We start from the raw sequence: 19898 nt of genomic DNA, 5'->3' as shown, positions 1-19898 counted from the left end.
GGAGTAATTGAACAGCTGAGTGCACAAAAGGGTGTTACCCAGGCTTTAAAATTTTAGCTCCTGGACTATATGTATCATGCAAGCACAGACGCTTTTAGCTGAAATTCAGGAAAAAGTTGCTGGTGGCAGACTAGTGGGTTTCTCCTCACCAGCATCTGTTCTGTTATAAATTTAATGTTTTTGGTTCTGTTCATTTTTCTTTTTCAATTAATACCATTGATATTCAAAAGCATTATTCAATTCACTTCAATTCATTTTTATTTGTATAGCGCTTTTTACAACACAAGTGGTCACAAAGCAGCTTTACATTGTTCCCAGGCCTGAGACCCCCTGAGAGCAAGCCTAAGGCAACAGTGGCAAGGAAAAACTCCCTATCAGGAAGAAACCTTGAGCAGAACCGGGCTCAGAGGGGGGGCCCATCTGCTTCTGGCCGGCACTGGACAGATAGAGTTAAAGACAAGTTATACAATGTACTTTAAGACATTTACATTTATTCCAATTTGACAGGTGTTAATGTTCGCATCCTCAAAATAAACATAACTATAAATGCTTGGAGTGGGGAAGCTCACCAACCGGAAAGAAATTATGTGATTAATTAACCTCAAAGGTGTTAAGCAGGAAACATTTCTCATTACCGCACAAGTGTTGTGCTCTGAGTTGCTGTAATTGGGGTTTAGTAGCTGCTCAGTTTCCTAAGTCAGGGGCTTTCCATGCTCCAAAACCTGTCTGCAAGACTAAAACTGAGAGAAATCTGTCTCTGTACATTTGATGGTATGATATACAGCAAATTCCTGCTATAAATTACCTACATCGTCCTGCCATATGTATATACTACAAGGAACCATTTTACAAGCCATTTTGGTGGTCACTCTTCCCTGCTATTGTTTGGGCAAGGCTAATTGTCATTGTTTCAGAAATGCCACTTGATGTTATGACGCACGTTTTGTCAAAGCCCAGCAGCAGTGCAGTGAATGCTAATCCCTCAGGGATTTACTTTGTGTTTAAATAAAGAAACTAAACCAAACAACAATATCATCTATTGTTTCAGAACAGTGGTTGATTTTTGCACTCATGTGGGGATTGGAACTCTCCGCAGATGAGCACGTAACATGGGTGCGTGTTAAAAGCAATAGTAAGAGATTTGAACTGATTCATTCATTTTGTCATAGAGTTCTTGAATAGATATTGAAGCAGTACGTGTTAGCTCTGCTGAGCTACTCTTTCCGTGAACGCAGCGATATTTCAGTTGTTGCAGGCTTGCAGATCTGCAGTGAGAGGACAAGCAGATACAAACAGAAATATTTCTGATTATGAAATGTTCCCCTGAATGTATGGCTTTCAAGAAATGTGGCATGACACATTCAAAATATGGTTATGGCATCGCAGTATTCATGTGTTGATGGCAAGAACACATTCATTTACACTTGAAATGTGTGCCTAGTGTTTGCTACAGATAAAGCAGTAATTGGCTTAAAGCGATATCAAAGGAAATGTGTTCCTCTAAACTGAGTGTGTATGCCACTATTTTTCTCTGTAAAAGAAGCCATCATGTCTGTGGTGCGGCGCCTTTCACCTGAAAGGCAACGTCATTTAAAGCGTAAAGGTTTTTCTTTGAAGCTTCTCTATGGTAGGTCGGATCCTTACCAAGTGGATTCAGCAATTTCAGATACATGTCTCCAGCCATTGTTGGAGTGAACCACCTTGAGTGTGTGTTTGCGCAGGAGGAGGGAGTCCAAACGCGCTGTGCTAGCCTCACTGAGATGATTTATGTGGGTTTATTTTCCAGCTCCTCTAGCTGTCCGCAGCCCGCTGAATCAGGCAGCGAGCCTGGCGCTGGTAAATTATTGATCAGATATCCGTGTCCTCTGCGCTGAATAGTTAGCCTTTCGCTTCCCCTCCTGGCACCCTCAGACCCACATTCAGGTCCTCCAGTGACCTTCCTTCTGCCACCTCTAACTGGGCACAGGCACCCAGTCACGCCCCCCTTATCTCTGTCCCCGGTTTTAAGATAGCTCAGTCTCTCCTTTCCGCTATTACTGCAAAAGAGGGGTAGGCTGTGTGATCATGGTCAAACAACCCGGCTGATAAATCACTCCTAGCAGGGTGAAGGAGAGAAGGAGGAAACTGCCTGCTGTTGACTTTTGAGTTAATAACAAATGTAATCTGCATAATATAGTCATTCATTTCACTTATTTCTCCAATTATTTATTCAGCATGTGTTTCCTTCCTGAGTCCTTCTTTAGAACACAAATGACATGACTTTAAGGATGGTGCAATTTCCTTTTTAGCAGTGACTGTTCTATTCAGGATTGTGACTCAAAGCTGAGGCAATGTCTTTAAATAGGTATATAGTTCTTGGTGAGGTTCTGCCCTTGAATTTGACATTCAGTTTTAACTCTGTGGCCTTTGGAAAAGTTAATCAAGGCTAAAAACAACAGAGGAGTATAGATTACCATCCAGTATGTTCTCTGATGGAGAGAACATTAAAAGGGTTGTGTTTTGTATAGATTGCTACACTGCAAGGAATAGGCAAAATTAAAAACATTGTTATTTAAGATCAGAAGTCAGCTACAGAGGCCTTGTATTAGGTGTTAGCATTTAGCTCCATCATAACATGTCACATCAAAGCCAAAAGATGGTTTAAAAGCTGAAGAGGACCCCAGCAGGATCAATATAGATGCACAAGGGTATGCAAGAGCACTGAAGAAAAGATGTGATTTTCACGCAAGAATGAAAAACCTTAATGGAATCGCATTAATAAGGGTCATCAATTTTAATGCCCTTGTTTCATGCTGGTAACTTTGTTTCCTTAAAAGAAATGAACAATTGCAACTCAGAATGGCAGTTGGCTGAGCTTGATAGGTAATTTTGCGAGCTACCCCACTGTACGCCCGCTCATTATTTGCGGGCTGACAGGTGATTGAGCCTCATGAGGGGTGTGTGTTGCAGAACTGGCAGCCTGGGTTAAGTGATTTGGGGGTTTCACGTTCAGAGACCATTTAGATCTGTCAGCGCAGAAACATTTTAATCGGAGAAAATGAGTCTGTTTAACAGAGGTCATCGAGGCAACGTGGTAACTGGATGAAATGAATGGGAAACAAAGGAATATTTGAATGTTTTGGCGAAGGGGAAGTCTCTCTTCTGCAGGGGCATGCGAGTTATGACGCACTGTAGTTGCCGTTATTTGACAGGATAAACAGCAGTGCTGAGCAGGGGTGCCTGCTGAGGCATGTAGGGCTGGAGCCCGGCCAGGGTTCTGCGCCTCTCTCGCACTCTGCTGCAGTCTCACTGCAAGCTGTCTATCCCGTCTAAACCTGCCCATGTCTCAGTATTCCCCACAATGCCTCAGCCTGTGTCTGTCTGACTGCCCCAGTCTGCCTCAGCCTGTGTCTGTCTCTCTCATTCTACGTCAGCCTGCGTCTCGCTGTGTGGACCAACTTTTTATAAACTGGCCTATGTCTTGCTGTTTAGACTGACTCGCTATAAACCGGCCTGTGTCTTGCTGTGTAGATAGCTCGTGCAGCCTCACCACGCAGCCTAATTACATAACCGGTGTGTGTAACTTTCTGAAGTCCCACTGCAGTTCTCTCACTCTCCGCAGCCCTCTTACGTGGGCAGAGAGTGCGGTGCTTTTTGGCTCATAGCAGTAACCGACACAGGAGCAGGTCTGGCAGACAGAGAAAATGTTGTTGCCTCTGATCTCGAGTTTGTCTTGTGCAAATATCAGTATCAGTTTCTCTGAAGTTGTAACAACAGCCATCTGCAGGAGATTTATATCCCAGGCTCAGCTGCCTGCCTTTGTACCGTTTTGTATTTACGGGGTAAATTGCCACTGCTAATTTGCAATATGCCATGAAATTGCTGCATAAGCAGGTCAAAGTTTCATTTTGTACGAGTCTCCTGTCATTTATCTTATATCCCTTTGTGCCACACTGTGTTATTTACTGTTGGTTTTCAGATTTTGTTTGTTTCCTGTAATCGAACATTTGGCACATTCACTGTTCTCAGAAAAAAAGCGCCTCTCCTTTCCTCATAATGAAAAGAATACGTTTGTCTGGAAATTTGCTGATAAAAGTGAATGTGTTATTAAACATTCATGATTAAATCATTTCCCTTTCAAAATGCTCAAAATGTTTTCCCGTCTGAAGTATATTAAAGATCGATCCGCTTAGTTTAAGATTGTGCTTGTTGTCTGGACTGCGCGGTGTCACTGGTACTGACCAGTCCCTCTGTCGCTCTGCAGGTAACTCACCAGCTTCTGTGGGATTTGATGTCGCCTCTAGATCGGCTCAATTGAAGATGGAAACACTGGAGTCGGAGCTGACCTGCCCAATCTGCCTGGAGTTATTTGAAGACCCCCTGCTGCTCCCCTGCGCCCACAGCCTGTGTTTCAACTGCGCCCACCGCATCCTGGTTTCCCACTGCTCCACCAACGAGCCCATCGAGTCCATCTCCGCCTTCCAGTGCCCCACCTGCCGTTACGTCATCACGCTCAACCACCGCGGCCTGGAGGGGCTGAAGCGCAATGTGACCCTGCAGAACATCATCGACCGCTTCCAGAAGGCCTCCCTGAGCGGCCCCAACTCCCCGAGCGAGAGCCGGCGCCAACAGCGCCCCCACAGCAGCGGCCCCAGCACTGCGCGAGGCAGCCCGGCCTTCGCCATGTCCCTGGAGCAGCGCGTGGGCTGCCAGTTCTGCGAGCAGGACCCGCCCCGCGAGGCGGTGAAGACCTGCGTCACCTGCGAGGTGTCGTACTGCGACCGCTGCCTGCGCGCCACGCACCCCAACAAGAAGCCCTTCACCGGCCACCGGCTGGTGGAGCCAGTGCCCGACGCCCACCTGCGCGGCCTCACCTGCCTGGAGCATGAGAACGAGAAGGTCAACATGTACTGCGTGGTGGACGACCAGCTCATCTGCGCCCTGTGCAAGCTGGTGGGACGTCACCGGGAGCACCAGGTGTCCTCTCTGAGCGAGCGCTTCGACAAGCTCAAGGTGAGGCCCGCACCAAACCAGCACTCAGCTGCCGGGATCCAACGCCACCGCATGTCTCAGCTGTTCATCTGTAGGCCTGAAGGTGGAGGCTTTGAGGGCTGTTGTGGAGGCTGTGACTAAGTTTTTTTAAGTGCGCTATTGAGTCAGTGGCAAAAGCTGTTTTTTAAAGCGGGACTCTGACACACTTTGAGAAGTAATCAATAAGCAGAAAACCGCACAGGAGGAATATGGCAGATGTTGTTGAACTGCCTTTCTCCATGTACGTGGTTTAAACAGTAATAAGCTCTGGAGTACTCCAGTGAGATATGCAGACAGCAGGATCTTCCCCCGAGAACCTGGGTAGAGAAGCTGTTTGTGAAGGTGACTTTCAGGCTCGTTAGTGTCTCTGTCTGCATTTATATCCCTTTGTGCTCATGATTGGCATTGCCACCAAAATCGCTTTGCACCTCGCGCTAGACATTGCAAAGGGCAACATCAACATTCTTTGAACATGCTTTTACTGATAGAGCTGTAACACTCCAAAGAGTCAAGGCGAACCCTGTTGATTATGCAGAGCTGAGCTTGTGCTGCGGTCGATGGATAGTTTCGTTGTTGGTAGAGCAAGGTAAATTTAGAGAAATTTATTGCAGTTCTATTTTTAGTGAGTCAATTCACTTTCAGCAACCCAGTGGAATTCTCTGCACTGGCCTTTTTTCTTAGCATAGCTAGAAGTTGAATCTGAATCTGAGTTTGTGGATACTCCATGCATGTGATCTGTGTTTTTCTGTTAGTATAGTAGTCAACATCTGATCCATCTACCTCAGTGTGGGAGCTGTAATGAGTATCAGGGCCATTATAATAGTAGTTGACTCTGCACTCCCTAAAGCCGGTCTCTTGTTCAGGGTGAAAGCTCTGAGCTGACCCATTACAAAGACAGGGACTGCTGAATCAGGTGGAAAAAAGAGGCTTCAAAAAGCTAATTCATACCAAAGACTACATCTGCCTCTAAACCAAGCTGAACTCCTGGCCAAAGCTTCAGGGCTGTAGCAAAGCAGCTCCAATATCTATTTTCAGAACCTCAGAGTTCAGCGTGTATGATTCAGCAGAAGAAACTCTTCCACTGTGCAGAGATTACAGTGAATAAATGTTCGTATCAACATGAGCTCCCAGCTCTCAGACACAGTACCAAAACCAAAGTTCGCCTCATGTAACTCATTTACTCTTGTTGGGTTGTGTTTTCATACCGGAGTCATGTCTGTGGGTTTGTCTGTAATGCCCCTGATGGATTCCTACCTCAGCAGGACAGAAAATCGCTAGAAAGTGTCACCAAGAGAAACAATCCATCAGAAGGGAGAAAATAAAAGTAGCATGGCTCCATTAGGTTCAGTGTGGAAGAAACCATTGACAACTGTAATTATGGCCTGGGATGGATCCATGCTCAGAATGAATTTAAATAGGGCCAAAAAAGTCTGGCAAACAGAACAAGGATTTTTGTTATATTATCTCAGACGTCATGTGGAAGGTCAAGTTACAGCGAAAATACTAAAACTCTGGGATATAGAGATACACGGTATATTCCGTGACTTATGCTCTCACTGGCAGAAGCTCTTATGAGCAGCATAACAATGGCGCTTTATGCAAAAACAGCACAATGATGAGAGGGAAGGTTACTGTTGATGAAAATAACAGGGACCAGTGAACTTAATCTCCCGTTGGTGCATTTTCAATAGGAACATACATAATGGCCGTGTATGAACACCACCTCCACCTCTAATCTCATATTGCTCCAGACCCTTTGTTGAAGAATTCCCACCAAAGATATTCTGATGCCTTTGTCTTCGTCATTCTTTGATGAGAAGAATGTGGCAGTAGGGAAACAGCCTTGATCACCGCCCATAAAGAGCCATTGTGTTGAGCTGGTGAGAGGGGATGACATTGGAGAGCACTCCTCTGCTTGACCCCAGGAACATCTGGAGAGAATGGGAACAGGGTGTTACGCAGAAGAAGTGAAATGGAGATCAGAGACTGCAGTGATGTCTTTAGTCCAACCGCAGTAGCGTTACATGAATTATTACTTACCTGTTGTTCTCTGAGACAGTGTGGTTGTTGGGGCTGAGGAACTGAATTTGCAATTGCAAAGTGTGAGGTGTGATTCCCAGCTGAGTCACTGCAGTTACACAGTTAAACACGGCAATTCCCCTGAATTCCCTATGTAAATATCCAGCCGCATAAATGTGTGAAACCCTTAGCCACCATGGATAAAGGTGTCTGCCCAATTGAATAAAAATAATAACAATAATAGTTTTGTGGTTTGTAACCTCATTGATGGCCATGATTAATGTGATTATTTGATCTGTTCAACTGATTATTTTAAACTAGTCCAAGCCTTCCATTTGAAGTTAATTTTGAATAGTGGATGTGCTGGATGGAGGCAGAATTGAAGAAGTGCTTTTTTAATATTTCAGTGCCTTTCTCAAAAATGTGCACAGCCCAGGCTCCTGCTCTATTGCAGCAGCTAATTTGAATGTTCCCCCACTAAAGCTTTGAACTCCCTTCACTTTGAACTGCCAATCCACAATCTGGGGAGGCAAAAAATGGAGGCCGGCTCAGCTCCAGAAAACTTTTAATCTTCTTCCGTCTTAAAAGGAATGAAAGACTCTTTATTTCTACACAATCTCAGGGAGTTCGGGGGGTGGGGGCACCATTTTCAGGTTACAGATGAACCTCTCCCCCCCCAACCCCGTGCTTACCCTGACACATTTCACAGACAAGCGTACAGCAAATGATTTTATTGCTCTAACAGAGCCTTGCTATGCTTAGGTGCATGCTCATATCAGCCCTTCAACTTCTCGATCTGAGTTGATACTGCTTTAATCTGAGATGGAGACTCAATTACTGAATTCGATGTACCTTTTTATGAGTTTTGCCCTTCATGCCATCCTGTTTTGGAAACTTTAATTGTACATTAGGCTGATCTCACTGCAGCAACCTCTGCACTCTTACAGGCACTGAGGCAAGAAGAATGCAATCTTCTGATAAGCTTGCATGCAACTAGCAGCTCCTTTTTGCACTACGAGTCACACAGTGGAGTGGGGGCTCATTGGAGGATAGACGCAACTCCGCTGACGTTGTCTGTATACTCGCAGTTGCCTGGCAAATTGCAGGGTGCCTGACAGGAGTGAAGCGAGGACACTTTTAGCTGAACCTGCTCACTCCTGTCTCCAGCGAAATGAAGCCAGTTGGCTCCACAACTGTAACACGGCCAGTTTCACACCAGAGCCATAGGACTCAGTCTGCATTTCACATTCAAGTGAATACCCTGCCAGCTGAGCCACTTGGGACAGTGTACCATTCGTTTTTTACTTTATCTGTGTTTTTATGTCTGTAAAATACATCATAGCTGTGGCTTCACAGCTGTCAACATTTTCAGTAATGCAGTCTGGTGATGATTGCCAGTTGGAGAATCATATTCAAAGAGATATGTGTATGTCATGAAAAGCAAAAAAAATTAAATCATTATATATTACTAGGTAGGTTATTTCTGAGTTGACTTGCTATTGAAATCAGCAGTGACTTTTCTTCACCACTTTTCGATTTCTACTCAAAGTGGTGAAGAGTTATCAAAATCAGTGTACACAGGACTGTAGGAAATGCCAATGAATATGCTGTCAATTGGTGAATTGTCAGCAAAATAAATCAATTAATTAATGGCCAGCATATTTGTTAAGAATTTTTTACTTCACTAGGTCCTTTTCCATGACATACTTGAAGTTATCACTCCAAAACTATGCCATTTTTCAGTGTCTTTTCCATGTACAAAAAGAAGTTAAAAAAAAAGATCCAGTCCTGTGTTTACAATGTGTGTTTTTTATTCTGACTGTGTTTCTGATCAGCAGGTCTCCAGGAGACTTCCAGCAACACACAGAACAACTGCACAAATTTCTTAAACACCTCTACAAACACGGGCAGGATCATGCCTGCAGGACTCTGAGGCAGTCTTCATATTTCTGCTATTTGAGATATTTTTGGGTTGAATTTATTTGTATTTGCTGTGACTGCTTCGCCATGTTAGGTACGACTCGGTGCTTGTCAGGCCCAAAACACAGAAAGCAGGAGAGCGTTCTGTCCTCCTAATTACTACATTGATCCAATAAAAGGACACAAGTGCAGCTATTCTGATTGGTCTAATCTAATGCAGACCGACAAGCGACATAATGGCAAATTCCTTGGAGATTGGCACTGTGCAAGCTTCATACAGCCAGCCTAGTATTACAGAGAGTTCTAGTGCTCTGACAATATCTGACTTGTTTGCGAGACTCTGGGGCCTTTCTACAAAGAACTGATGTTGAATGTTTTCCCAGGCTTAGTGCAGACAGTTCCTTTCCGGATGCTGCTTCAGAAATGAAAATTCAGCCAAGCACAAACGGCATGCATCGGAAGATGATGTATCTGAAATCCCGCTTGACTGAGTGAAATCTCAAGACCTCAAGTGCCTCAGGGCAGGCCGCTTTCACGTGCATTGAACAGCTATAGCTATAGCATGGCCCGCTTGCTCGTCCCTGCTTTCTACCGTACACGCGATGTACACTGCACAATTTCTCCCTTTTAATCACAGCGTGTGCAGGGAAACTGTTCTGAGCATTGCCGCTGGAGAGCAAGGTGGTGTCCTGTTGTGCATCCTCTGCAGCTCTCTGAGTTCTGTTTACTTTTCCCTCCAGCCATCTGCAGTGTTTATCATCACCATATCACCTCTCAGCCAGAAATGAGCTGTCACGAATAATTCATTCATAACTTCAAAAGGCCGTGCTTGAAATTCAGGCAAATTGAATGGGAAATGCCTCACAGCGAGATCACCGAGGCGGTGTAAGCCCAGCGTTTTTCGTGAACAGGGCAAAGACCTACATTTAAGTACCATCACCGTAGGTCAAAGGCGTATAGCATGAGGAGCTACAGATCCTGAATGTGTTAGTAGCAGGGAGTTGAATTTTATTTTGGATGGAGTTGTACCAAAATGGCGCCTTAGATCACGGGACAAGCACCAGCTCTGATCTCATGAGCATGCTTGGACAGGACTACACCAGTGGCGAGGTTGATGCCGAGATCCAAATTCACAGCAGAGTGTTAAATATCCATCCTGTATCCTTCCAGAGGGATCCGAAACGAGCCGTCAGATGCTTTGAGGATGTCTGTATTTGCCAGCCGCAGCTGGTTTCAGAACGGCTACTGAATTCCAAGCAGATTCTACTGCATGTTTGATGTCGCCAGATGGTCACACTGCCAATCGTTGCTAATTGATGGAAGGGCAGGTACTTCAGGGGCTTGGTTCGAGTTTGTGTGCATCACTTCAAGAGCTAATGAGTTGAAATGATTTTAAGCCTTTTTAGGCTTAAGCTCTGGACCACATAGCACTGTTTTACCCAAGCAAAGTTGGGTAATTGATCATATTTTTGTGCTCAGAATGTTATTGCTGTTTCACTCTGTATTTAATATTCCCACCAGTGATTCACAGTCAGAACTGGATTTTGATCATTCAGAGCCCCTCTTTAGGACTTCAGTGTGGCATAGCGGTTAGTGAAACAGACTAGTATCCAAACAGTTGAAGTTTTGAAATCCAGGTTAAGTACTGCACTGATGTTGTCCCCTTGAGCAGGGTACTTAACCAGCATTGCTTCAGTAAATATCCAGCTGAATAAATGGATAATATGCAAAACGTAGGCTGTGTCACTCAGCGTAAGTATTTTTGCAAAGCAGATAGATAAATGATTTATCATCGTTTCCACAGATGCATTGAATGCAACTTTTGACGTGATAAAATTTGAAATATTTTTTTTTGGGGGCGGAGTGCAAAGTGAAGGTTTAATGTCTATTTTGGAAGTTACTGGTCTCAGCAGTCTACAGCGATTATACTTCAGCACGATTCTGGGTGTGTGCCTCTTTCTTTAAGCTCCTTAGGGAAGCACTGTTCCCTCGTCCAATGTTTTGTATTTACAGCCTAATTCCAGGGCAGGCCAGGTCGCCTCCACAATGCGGCCACTGTTACTGCAGAGATGAGGTCACTAGGGTGCCGACAGGGAACTTCAGCCACACACTTCTCTTCCTTGGCCTCCAACCTGATTTATTCATTGGAGACCTGACTGCACGATCCGCTGCCTTATAAGCAAGGTGCTTATAAGAGATAGCCTGGCAGGAGACCATTTAGTACAGTAAGATAAAGTGCAGCCAACCGGCCAGTGTATAGGGACTTTTTTTTTTTTTTTCTTTTCAGCTGAGAGCTCAGTTCTGCAGTGGTGCTGCCCTGGCAGTGGAATAGATGCGTCCACAGAAGCTGTTCGCAGCTCTTTAAGGTGCACCTACAGTATAACTATAAATGAATTAATCAAGAGATTATTGCAGTTTAAAGATGTGACACTAATGACAGCTTTTGGGTGGATGGGGCCCAATGTAGTTTCATCAGGCCAGAAGCATTTTCCTTTAGGGTAAAATACCTTTCACTCACTTAGGAAACCACAGGGTCTGCTGACAGATGGATACTCATCATTGTCATCATCAGCATCAGTGTCCTCACCAGACAAGATAAGATGGACTTGTCACTACTTGTGGGGAAAAAGACAATGCCACAGTCCATGTCTTACCTTGTTCATGCGACAGCAGCTTGCCATGTACAGTGTGTCATTCATTCATATAAATGTGCATTGCATTTTTATGGGGCTTTAGACATGAACAGTAACCTTCACCCTGTTTGTGAGTGGGGAGTATTGAAGGTCTGGCGGACTGCTGTGTTTTCCTACTGAGCAGGACGTCAGAGAAGGGATCATTTTCACATCTGTCAGAGTCTAGAACACTCTGTGTACAATTTGTTGAAGGTGGAACTGAGCAGCCCTTAAGAGTAATGGTTGCTCTTAGCTCAGCTGTCAGCATTGAGCACTGTGGTGTTTTTGTCAGGTGTCCTTTTAGAGGTGCCCAAATTCTTTCCTATGAAGGGCCAAAAATTAATTGGGCGGCCCTGTTTTAGAGGGACTTGGCTACTTGTACAACTGTATTGTGTTATGTTGATTGGAATGCCTGTTAGAGCTCAGATCAGCTTTAAGGAGCCCTCACTCATCACTGCGCACTGGTGCCCAATGACAGTTGGCAAGTTACTACAGGAGCTCTGACCCCAACTTCACGACTCCATCAGAGATTATTTTTAAAGAGTGTGGTCCCTCACCTCCCCAAAGGGCAGCTCTGTCTGTTTGCGCTGTGGAAAAAGTAGCCCTGGTGTTGTCTGTCGCTAAAGTTTCCATCTGGATACAGGGTGGATTCTGACACTGCAGTTCCTGAGTGTGTGTGTGTAATTCAAAACAAATGGTGGAGGAACATCGAGGTCCCCGATACCTGTCCTTTGCTGTTGCGCTTAACCTCATTATCTTGGAATTATTGTCCCAACAAAGCTATTTCATGTGTCTCTTTGCTTGTGGATTGATCCGGAATTCATGCTGCTCTGAAGCTGAGGCGAGGTTGTGTGATTTGAAAACAAAAGATGTGAAAGTTGGCCAGGTAGTTGTAAAAGGGTTTTCTGTTTTTCCACAAAACCATCATTCAAATAATGTGCGTGTGTTATCTTAATTAGAATTTCAAGATTATTTAGTCATACTATTCATGAATTGATATTAATGGATTTCTTTTATATAGTGCCTTTCAACCTTTCGCAGTTATGCAGAGAGCAGCGTTTAGCGCCCACTTGGGTAATGCACGACAGACTTTTTGCACCAGAATAATCACTACATATCATCTGTGGTGTAGTGGGAGGAAATGATTTAGTCAATTAATCTGGGGGATTATTAGATGGCCAGATAGAAAGAGTGTGATTGGAAATTTAGTGAGGACATTGGGGAACCCCTTACTGTATAAGAGAAGTACCACGGGTACAGGGTGGGATGGCTGCTGGCTAAATTCCCCTAATGCTGCAAGTTGACACCTTGATTGAGTCATTGGCAAAACCCTTCTTCAGATACATTGCTCTCCTCTGATGTATAGACACATACCTGCGGAGAACTAAATAATCCCTCTTGGGGTTTTTTTTTTCCTTTCTGTAAGCAAAAACCGGATATAAGCAGGAAAGTGGGTTGTGGAAGTGATGATAGTTTCATTACCTCTCACTGCCTCTTCGGATTCACTGGGAAAAGCAAGCTGTCACAGCATGCCAGTTTCTGTGGGATTAAGCTCAGCGGTGATCTGCCACAGCAGTAAAACTGTCCCAGAGCATCCCGCTCCCTTTACAGGAGCGAAGAGCTCCACCCTGTTGCGCACACACACACACACACACACACAACGAGCAGCGATAAATAAAAACCACAGCGGCATTCTGCCTCCACCCCCATAATGGGGTCACAGAATAAACAGGTTTCCAGTTGTTTTTTTTTTTTTTTGCTCTACAAAGCAACTACGACATCCGTTTCATTTTTAACAACAATGTCTGAAAGGTCAGATGGTGCAAGGTCTGGCTGGCCTGGGGTCAGCCGCAGTACAGTGGGATGGAAGGTCTGTTTCCGCCCCGGGGGAGGAATGTCACCGATGCGCCTTCCTGACTCCCTCCCCCCCCCATCGGCGTCTGTGATGGACGCGGCATCCTGTCCATCCCAAACACGCGGTCCGCCTGCCAGGAACGCCGCCACCTCCCCCCTCCCCGGTCAAGCCTCAGACAAGCTGGGGACACAAGAGTGAGACTCTGAGCACGTCCGCACGAAGGCAGGCTCTCCTTTGTGCTCTCTGGCACAGCCGTCCCCAAATCGCATTTTCTGTCAGGGTTTAGCAGTCCCCAAAACAGCGGCGTCTCACCAGCCAGAATAGAACTGAAAATGCCTCTTTCTCTCTGCGCAAGAATTGATAACAGTATTGTGAAGTATGATGAAGGATGTATTCATGGGCTCTATTGGCTTTTTAATCCCTCCATTTTTTCTGTTCAGTCTAATGTGTGCGGGCATTTATCCAGGAGGACCGCGTTCCAGCGGCGCTCAGCAAGCGTTGACGGAACGTTTTCTTCAATCCTTTTAAAGAACCGCCGTTAACATGTTGCTGACCGCCAGCAAGGCTGACACAGATTCCATTTGAGGAGGATTCTGGAGCACTGTATGCAACTATTTTTGCCTGCTCTCTTGCCTGGCCTCAGAATTGAATTTTAGATAATGGCTTTTGTTTCGGTGCAAGATTGGATTACATTGTGCTGGCTCTTAACAAGGTGCAAAGACTGGCATTATACCCCTGGCCATATGAAATTACACGGGTTGATCAAACGTTACAGTCAGTTGCTGTGTTTGTGGTCTGGCTGTTTTACACCAAGAGCTCACATTTGATAACGTGCCTTTTACAGGGCTGATTTTACGAGGAATACACAAGAAGTATTTACGCTCAATGATGTAAAAATTGTCTCCCTTTTATCGCTTTGAATTCTAGCAATTAAATTATCATGCGCTGTCCTCAGGATGGCCAGACTGAGGTGAATACCCTTGTTGTGCCATGATGTCACTTCTAAATGGGAGTGGGTAGCTCATGCATTCTTTATAGCACAGGGAATCTAGTGCGCCGCTGCTATAAGAGGCAGCATCACCTATCAGCTTTTCAGTGCCGGTGTTGGCACTTCTGCTCTGAGTCAGGAGAGCTGTCACGGGGCAGAGAGGCCCTCTTAAGGATGCATCAGCAGTCTGTTTTTAATGGGACTCGCTTGTTTGTGTTGGACTGGAGCCAAGCTGTGTGCCAGCGCTGGTAATTACTGTGGAAGATTGCAGCCGTCAATGGCAAAAAATAGCTTTACAGTCATCATAATTGCATAGTCCTAATTCCGATATAATTTCATATTTTGTGCCCTCAAACGGTTACCAGAATAAATATTTGGAGTTCTCAGGGTTGCCTCGATGTTACGAACTGATACGCAGCACCCTGTCGACGCAGTGTTTAGATTTCTGTCTGTTCTGTGTTTTTATGTGAGGGAAATGACTAAAACCCTGATTTTATATTTAGCAAGCGGCATATTTGTGGTGCGATTCCATAATGTGCTGCTGCAGGCATTGGAACGTCATGAATGTTCACTTTGTTCAAAGCACATGCTTTAGGCTTGAAGAGCCAGTACAGTTAATAATCAGTATGGGGGTAAAGTTGGAAATATGCGCAACTGTAAACATGCGTCCCTGTGCTATTTTCAGGGGGTATGAAGTTCTGTGCCTCGAGTAGCACAGCATCAGTGTTTATTAAGTTGGCCTATTCATTTACGTCCCTAACGGCACTTTGTGGCTATCAGAGTGGGAGGAGTGGGAGTGAACCTGGTGTCTTGTATAGAGTCTATCACTGAACACGAACACACACACACACACACCCCATCCCACCCCCCTTCCTCCATCCCTGTTACTCCAAGACTGCAGCAAGGCCCCTCAGGAGCACAGGTGCCAACAGCTGCCGCGGCAACGACGGAAGGCATTAACGGTAGTCCGAGTCCCCTCCGAGACGCCCGGCCGCTCTATAAATACAGCCATCCCTAAATGACCCAACGTGCGGCTCGCCCCCGTTATCAAATCTGATCTGTTGCCACCCAAACGTTGTCAGGGGAATTAGTCATCCTGGTGTTATATGACCTCACACAGGCGCGCCCTGTCTGATCTCGCCGTCGAAGCCTCGCGGCTCAGCCTCGTGCTCCGCCTCCTCACCCCTCTCCAATCAGTGAGGTTCCCAGAAACACAGTGTGTACAGTACCAGTCAAAGGTTTGAACACAACTTTTGTTCTTTATGTTTACTGTTTTCCACATTTTTGAATAATAGTAAAGGCATGAAAACTATGAAATAACACAAATGGAATTATGCAGTAACCAAAAAACTATTAAACAAATTGAAACAAATCTTTAAAAAAATTTTTTGAAATAATATTTTTGGAAAGAAATGCATACATAGGCATCAACTTCACTATTTATATTTGTCTAAGAAGCAAATTTCATGTACTTAAGAGTCAGATTTTTACACCTAAATGCCTTTGAACGCATGTTTCCCATTATCTTAATCAGTTGTGCCCCAACTTTTGGCTGATAGTGTAGGTGTACATTACCCCGTTGGCCATGCAGAGCAGCAGTCACTGAGCTCCCATTGTGAGCAGCAGGGTTTGAAGCAGAGCGGCTTTGTGACCGAAGACCTATTTGGGTTGCTGCTGACCGGCCCGTGGCCCTGAAAACCACGTGCTGCTGTGTGAGCACAGAGGAAGGGATGGGCTGAGGCTAAAGTGCTGTTAGAGTGTGACTGAGCACAGCAGTGCTCCGCTCATATCAGGTCTTATATTTCAGGTATTATTTTTAGCTGTAAAAAGCTGAAGGTGAAGTCCTCTCTGTCGGTACCTGTGTCAGCATATGCTTTACCTCTCACTTTACAAAAACAAAATCCCGAGGTCTTGTTTGGTTTGACCACAGTGTGCTTTGTCCTGTCCCAGGTAATGTCATGAAGCACACCATTTTTTTGTTTCTTCCACAATTTTTGTTAATTACAGCAGCTTCCATTCTAATTCTGTGTAAGATACAAAATAAGTAACACTTGCATTAATTTGTTGCTTAAAGTCAAGGACAAAGCACATGTTGGTTAGATTGTAAAGAATCCCACGATGCTGTAAATTGTGCATAGCTGTCTCAGAAGACATGCAGCATGGAGCAGGATGTACAGCAGTGATACAGGACTCTGAAATGCCAGTAGCACATCGATCTATTTTCACATATTCTATTTAGGTTGTTTCCCAAGAAACCACCTGGCACCACAGGCATTATGAGATGCAGATATGCGCTTTAGCACTGCGTTTGGCGGTGTGAGCACAAGTGTGAAGAGCACCATCCGTGTGAATGAATGGCTGGATTCACTGTTCTCTACTGGGTGCGACACTGCAGTGTTGTAATGTCTGTCTTTCCTGTTCTGCTGTGTTTCGCCCTGATTGTACTCATCAGAGTAAAACAAATGGCCTCATCCAAGAGTCTCCGGTACGTTTCCATCTCCAGTGATTTGACAACTAGGCCACATCTTCGCTCTGAACTCCTCACAAAACCACCAGCCCTAAATTAGGACAGTACTAGGCTTTTTTTTTTTCAACCTAAAAAATCAACATTTCTGTAGAAGTGTTATTATTTTGCCCTGAAAGCTGCATATGTTAGTGGGTATGGATACAACACAGGCACTTTCAACTGACAAAGAAAACATTTCAGCAGCAGAAATGTGTCACCAGAAACAAGGAGCCCTAATGCAGTTGATGAGATTAGTTGATGATAATGGGACTAATCATGCTTCCTAATCAGGAGGTATTCTTCCATCCCACCATAGAGAAAAAAAATGTTTCTGAAAATTGACAATTGTAAAAGTTCCCCTGCTTACTGAAGGTGAGGAGAAGAAATGAAGCTGCTGGAAAGAGAATATATCTGTTTGACCATGCAAGAGAATTATAAGGGCCATGAAAGATTCATTTTGACAGTGGGCTATGTCTGCATTCACAGGGTATTAGAGGTAATTCATGGCTCAGAGACTCAGACACACGGAGAACCACCACAGGAGGCCTGACTCTGACAGAGAACAATGTTGCCAAGGCGGCCCACTTGGCCTGTTACAAAGCTCCAGCTTGCCCTGTCCTACACTGTCCCATTCCAAATAGTTCACTCACAGGAAAGGCAGGGAGCAGCTTGCCCCAGCGTACTGATCCATTCCAAATGTCTTACTCAGGGAAGACTTGGAGCAGCTTGCCCTGTCCCACTGACTTGTTTCAAATGTCTTAGTCATGGGGAAGCAGGCAGACTCAAAGGTCACTAGCCCCCCAGCTAGCGCACGCTCACGTGACCCTCTGTCTCACTGCTAGTTTTGCCCAAAGGAGATGTCACAGTCTCAGGCCCTTACTGGCTATTTCGCTAAACTCCCCTACAGAGACAATGAGCAATTAGCGCTGTCAGTGACAGAGAGGGTAGGAAGAGGAGTAAAGTGATCAGCCGCAGTGGAATGTTTAACCCCCTCTTACATCAGAGATGACATTTGAGGATATTATATTATTGAGATGTATAATATCTAAATCCACAATCCAGTAGCTCTTCATCCCATGTGTATCACCTGATTTTTTTCCCCCACTGTAAACCATGAATGAATATATTGACTTGAAAGTGTTGGGTGAGACATTTCTTTTTATTTCTTGAAATACCATTTAAAAATGTGAAGACTGGTATTGTTTTGACTAAGGAGTAATGGCAGATCCAATCAACCTTGAAATTGCCCATTACATACACGAGTTTCTTTGCAGCATTCGCTGTTAACGCTGTGGTGTTTATCTCCTTACCCAGCTCCGCTACAATCAACTTGAAAACAAAAAAAGATTAGATTCAATATTAGATTTGAGATTAGATTTAAAGTTGTCACTCACTTTGGAAAAACACCTAACAAACACCTAAAGTAACTCATCTCACCATTTTCAAAGTTCAGGGTATGCAGTGTTTTTTTTTTCTTTTTTTAATAATGGATATAAACTAGCAGTTAACTACAATTACAGTGTGAAATTTTTTGCTTTTTGCATTGCTAAAGAGAGAAAGTGTAGTTTAATGCCTCCTGAATAGTTTCAGTGAAAACCTGAAACCGTTAATTATTCATGCTGTTGTCATGTTAAAAGGTTATCAAATAATTTGCCATAACCCCTGCTTCTCAAAGGAACTGGCTGACTCTCAAACACGACAAGCTGTAAAATATCCAACTATACAGGTTTTTTTAAAGCCAGACTCACGTTTTATTGTTCAGACAGTGATAACTCACTGACTCAGGTGCTGCCATGCTCCCCAGCTCCCTTCCTCTCATATATACTCCACAAACACACACACACACACACACACACACACGCCACTTGGAGTCACCCTACAGAAGTTAGACATGAGTTGGTCCAATTGAGATTGGAGGCAACAGCGTAAGATTCCAAAGTGATGATGTCAACCGGGCACCTATGAAAAATGGGCCTCTTCAGTATGAGGCCTGACAGTGGAGCTTCAGGGGTGTGCTGTGCGGACCAGCATTGGGAATGTTTTTTACACACTCTGCTCCTCACGAGCGCAGGCTATAATCTCTGTGCTCGTGCGTCGTGTCAGACAGTATTATTCATCTGAGACTGCGGTTCCAATGACCCTCCGAGGGGAAATGAATAACCATGATATTTGAATCTGTCGAATATCCGCAGCTAATTCTGTTAGCTAGGAATGAAAGGAAACAACATGTTCCTAAGCAAGCCACGTGAATCACTTTTTCGATTTCTCATGCTCGTATAATTTGATGCCACTTATCTCATTGGCAGGCTCAATTCCTCAAATTAATTCCTGAATAAACCACTTGTACCACAATCTAATAATGAAATACCAATGTTAAGGGGCCTCTGTGCAAAAAGTAGGGCCATGCACAAAGTTTCACATTGTCTGAAAGAAAGTGCATGACATTGTGAGACTGGGAGATCTTGAGTATCTGCTGAATGACAATAAAGTAATGTAATGCAATCTGGCAGGGGATATGAAGTTAGAGAAAGGCCAGGAGGGTCAGTCCGTCTCTTCCTGTGGTATGCCACCACCACCATCTTCCCAGAACGTGTTAAAATGTACATTTATAAATTATTGCTTCCTGTGCTTTGTACTGTATATGTAGCCACTTGCATTTACAAGGAGAAATGATTGTATAATATAGACTTGTGTTTCCTCACTGAATGGAACAGTGTGGATCTGTTGAGAGGTGCTCCGTAAGTGGACTGAGGTTACTTGAGAGAATCAGGAAACCTGCAGTAGTGAGTTTGCTGTCTCTGCATCTCCCTTATCTGTAATTACTCCTCAGTTTCATTTCGGTTTTCAATTCAGATTGAAATAGATGTCCCCTTTTTTCTCTTTTCAGTCAGTTGCTGTCATAGATGATAATTTTACTCAAGGCCAACG

The 19898-nt window shown here is 44.5% G+C and overlaps 1 protein-coding gene across 5 annotated transcripts in view; it reads left to right on the top strand.

Annotated features, from left to right (window-relative positions):
* mid2 (midline 2) overlaps positions 1 to 19898 on the top strand; it is a 132831-nt gene that overhangs the window by 83493 nt on the left and 29440 nt on the right. For all 5 annotated transcript variants that reach the window (XM_036548677.1, XM_036548676.1, XM_036548680.1 and 2 more), the window contains one exon: positions 4244 to 4992. In XM_036548677.1, coding sequence (XP_036404570.1) covers positions 4300 to 4992 — 693 coding nt within the window. In that variant the 5' untranslated portion in view covers positions 4244 to 4299. The remainder of the gene's footprint in view (positions 1 to 4243; positions 4993 to 19898) is intronic.

Source organism: Megalops cyprinoides, chromosome 16 (genome assembly GCF_013368585.1).
Source record: "Megalops cyprinoides isolate fMegCyp1 chromosome 16, fMegCyp1.pri, whole genome shotgun sequence".
Classification (NCBI taxonomy): Eukaryota; Metazoa; Chordata; class Actinopteri; order Elopiformes; family Megalopidae; genus Megalops; species Megalops cyprinoides.
Note: the sequence above shows the minus strand (reverse complement) of the source record. Positions and strands in the feature narration are given on the sequence as shown.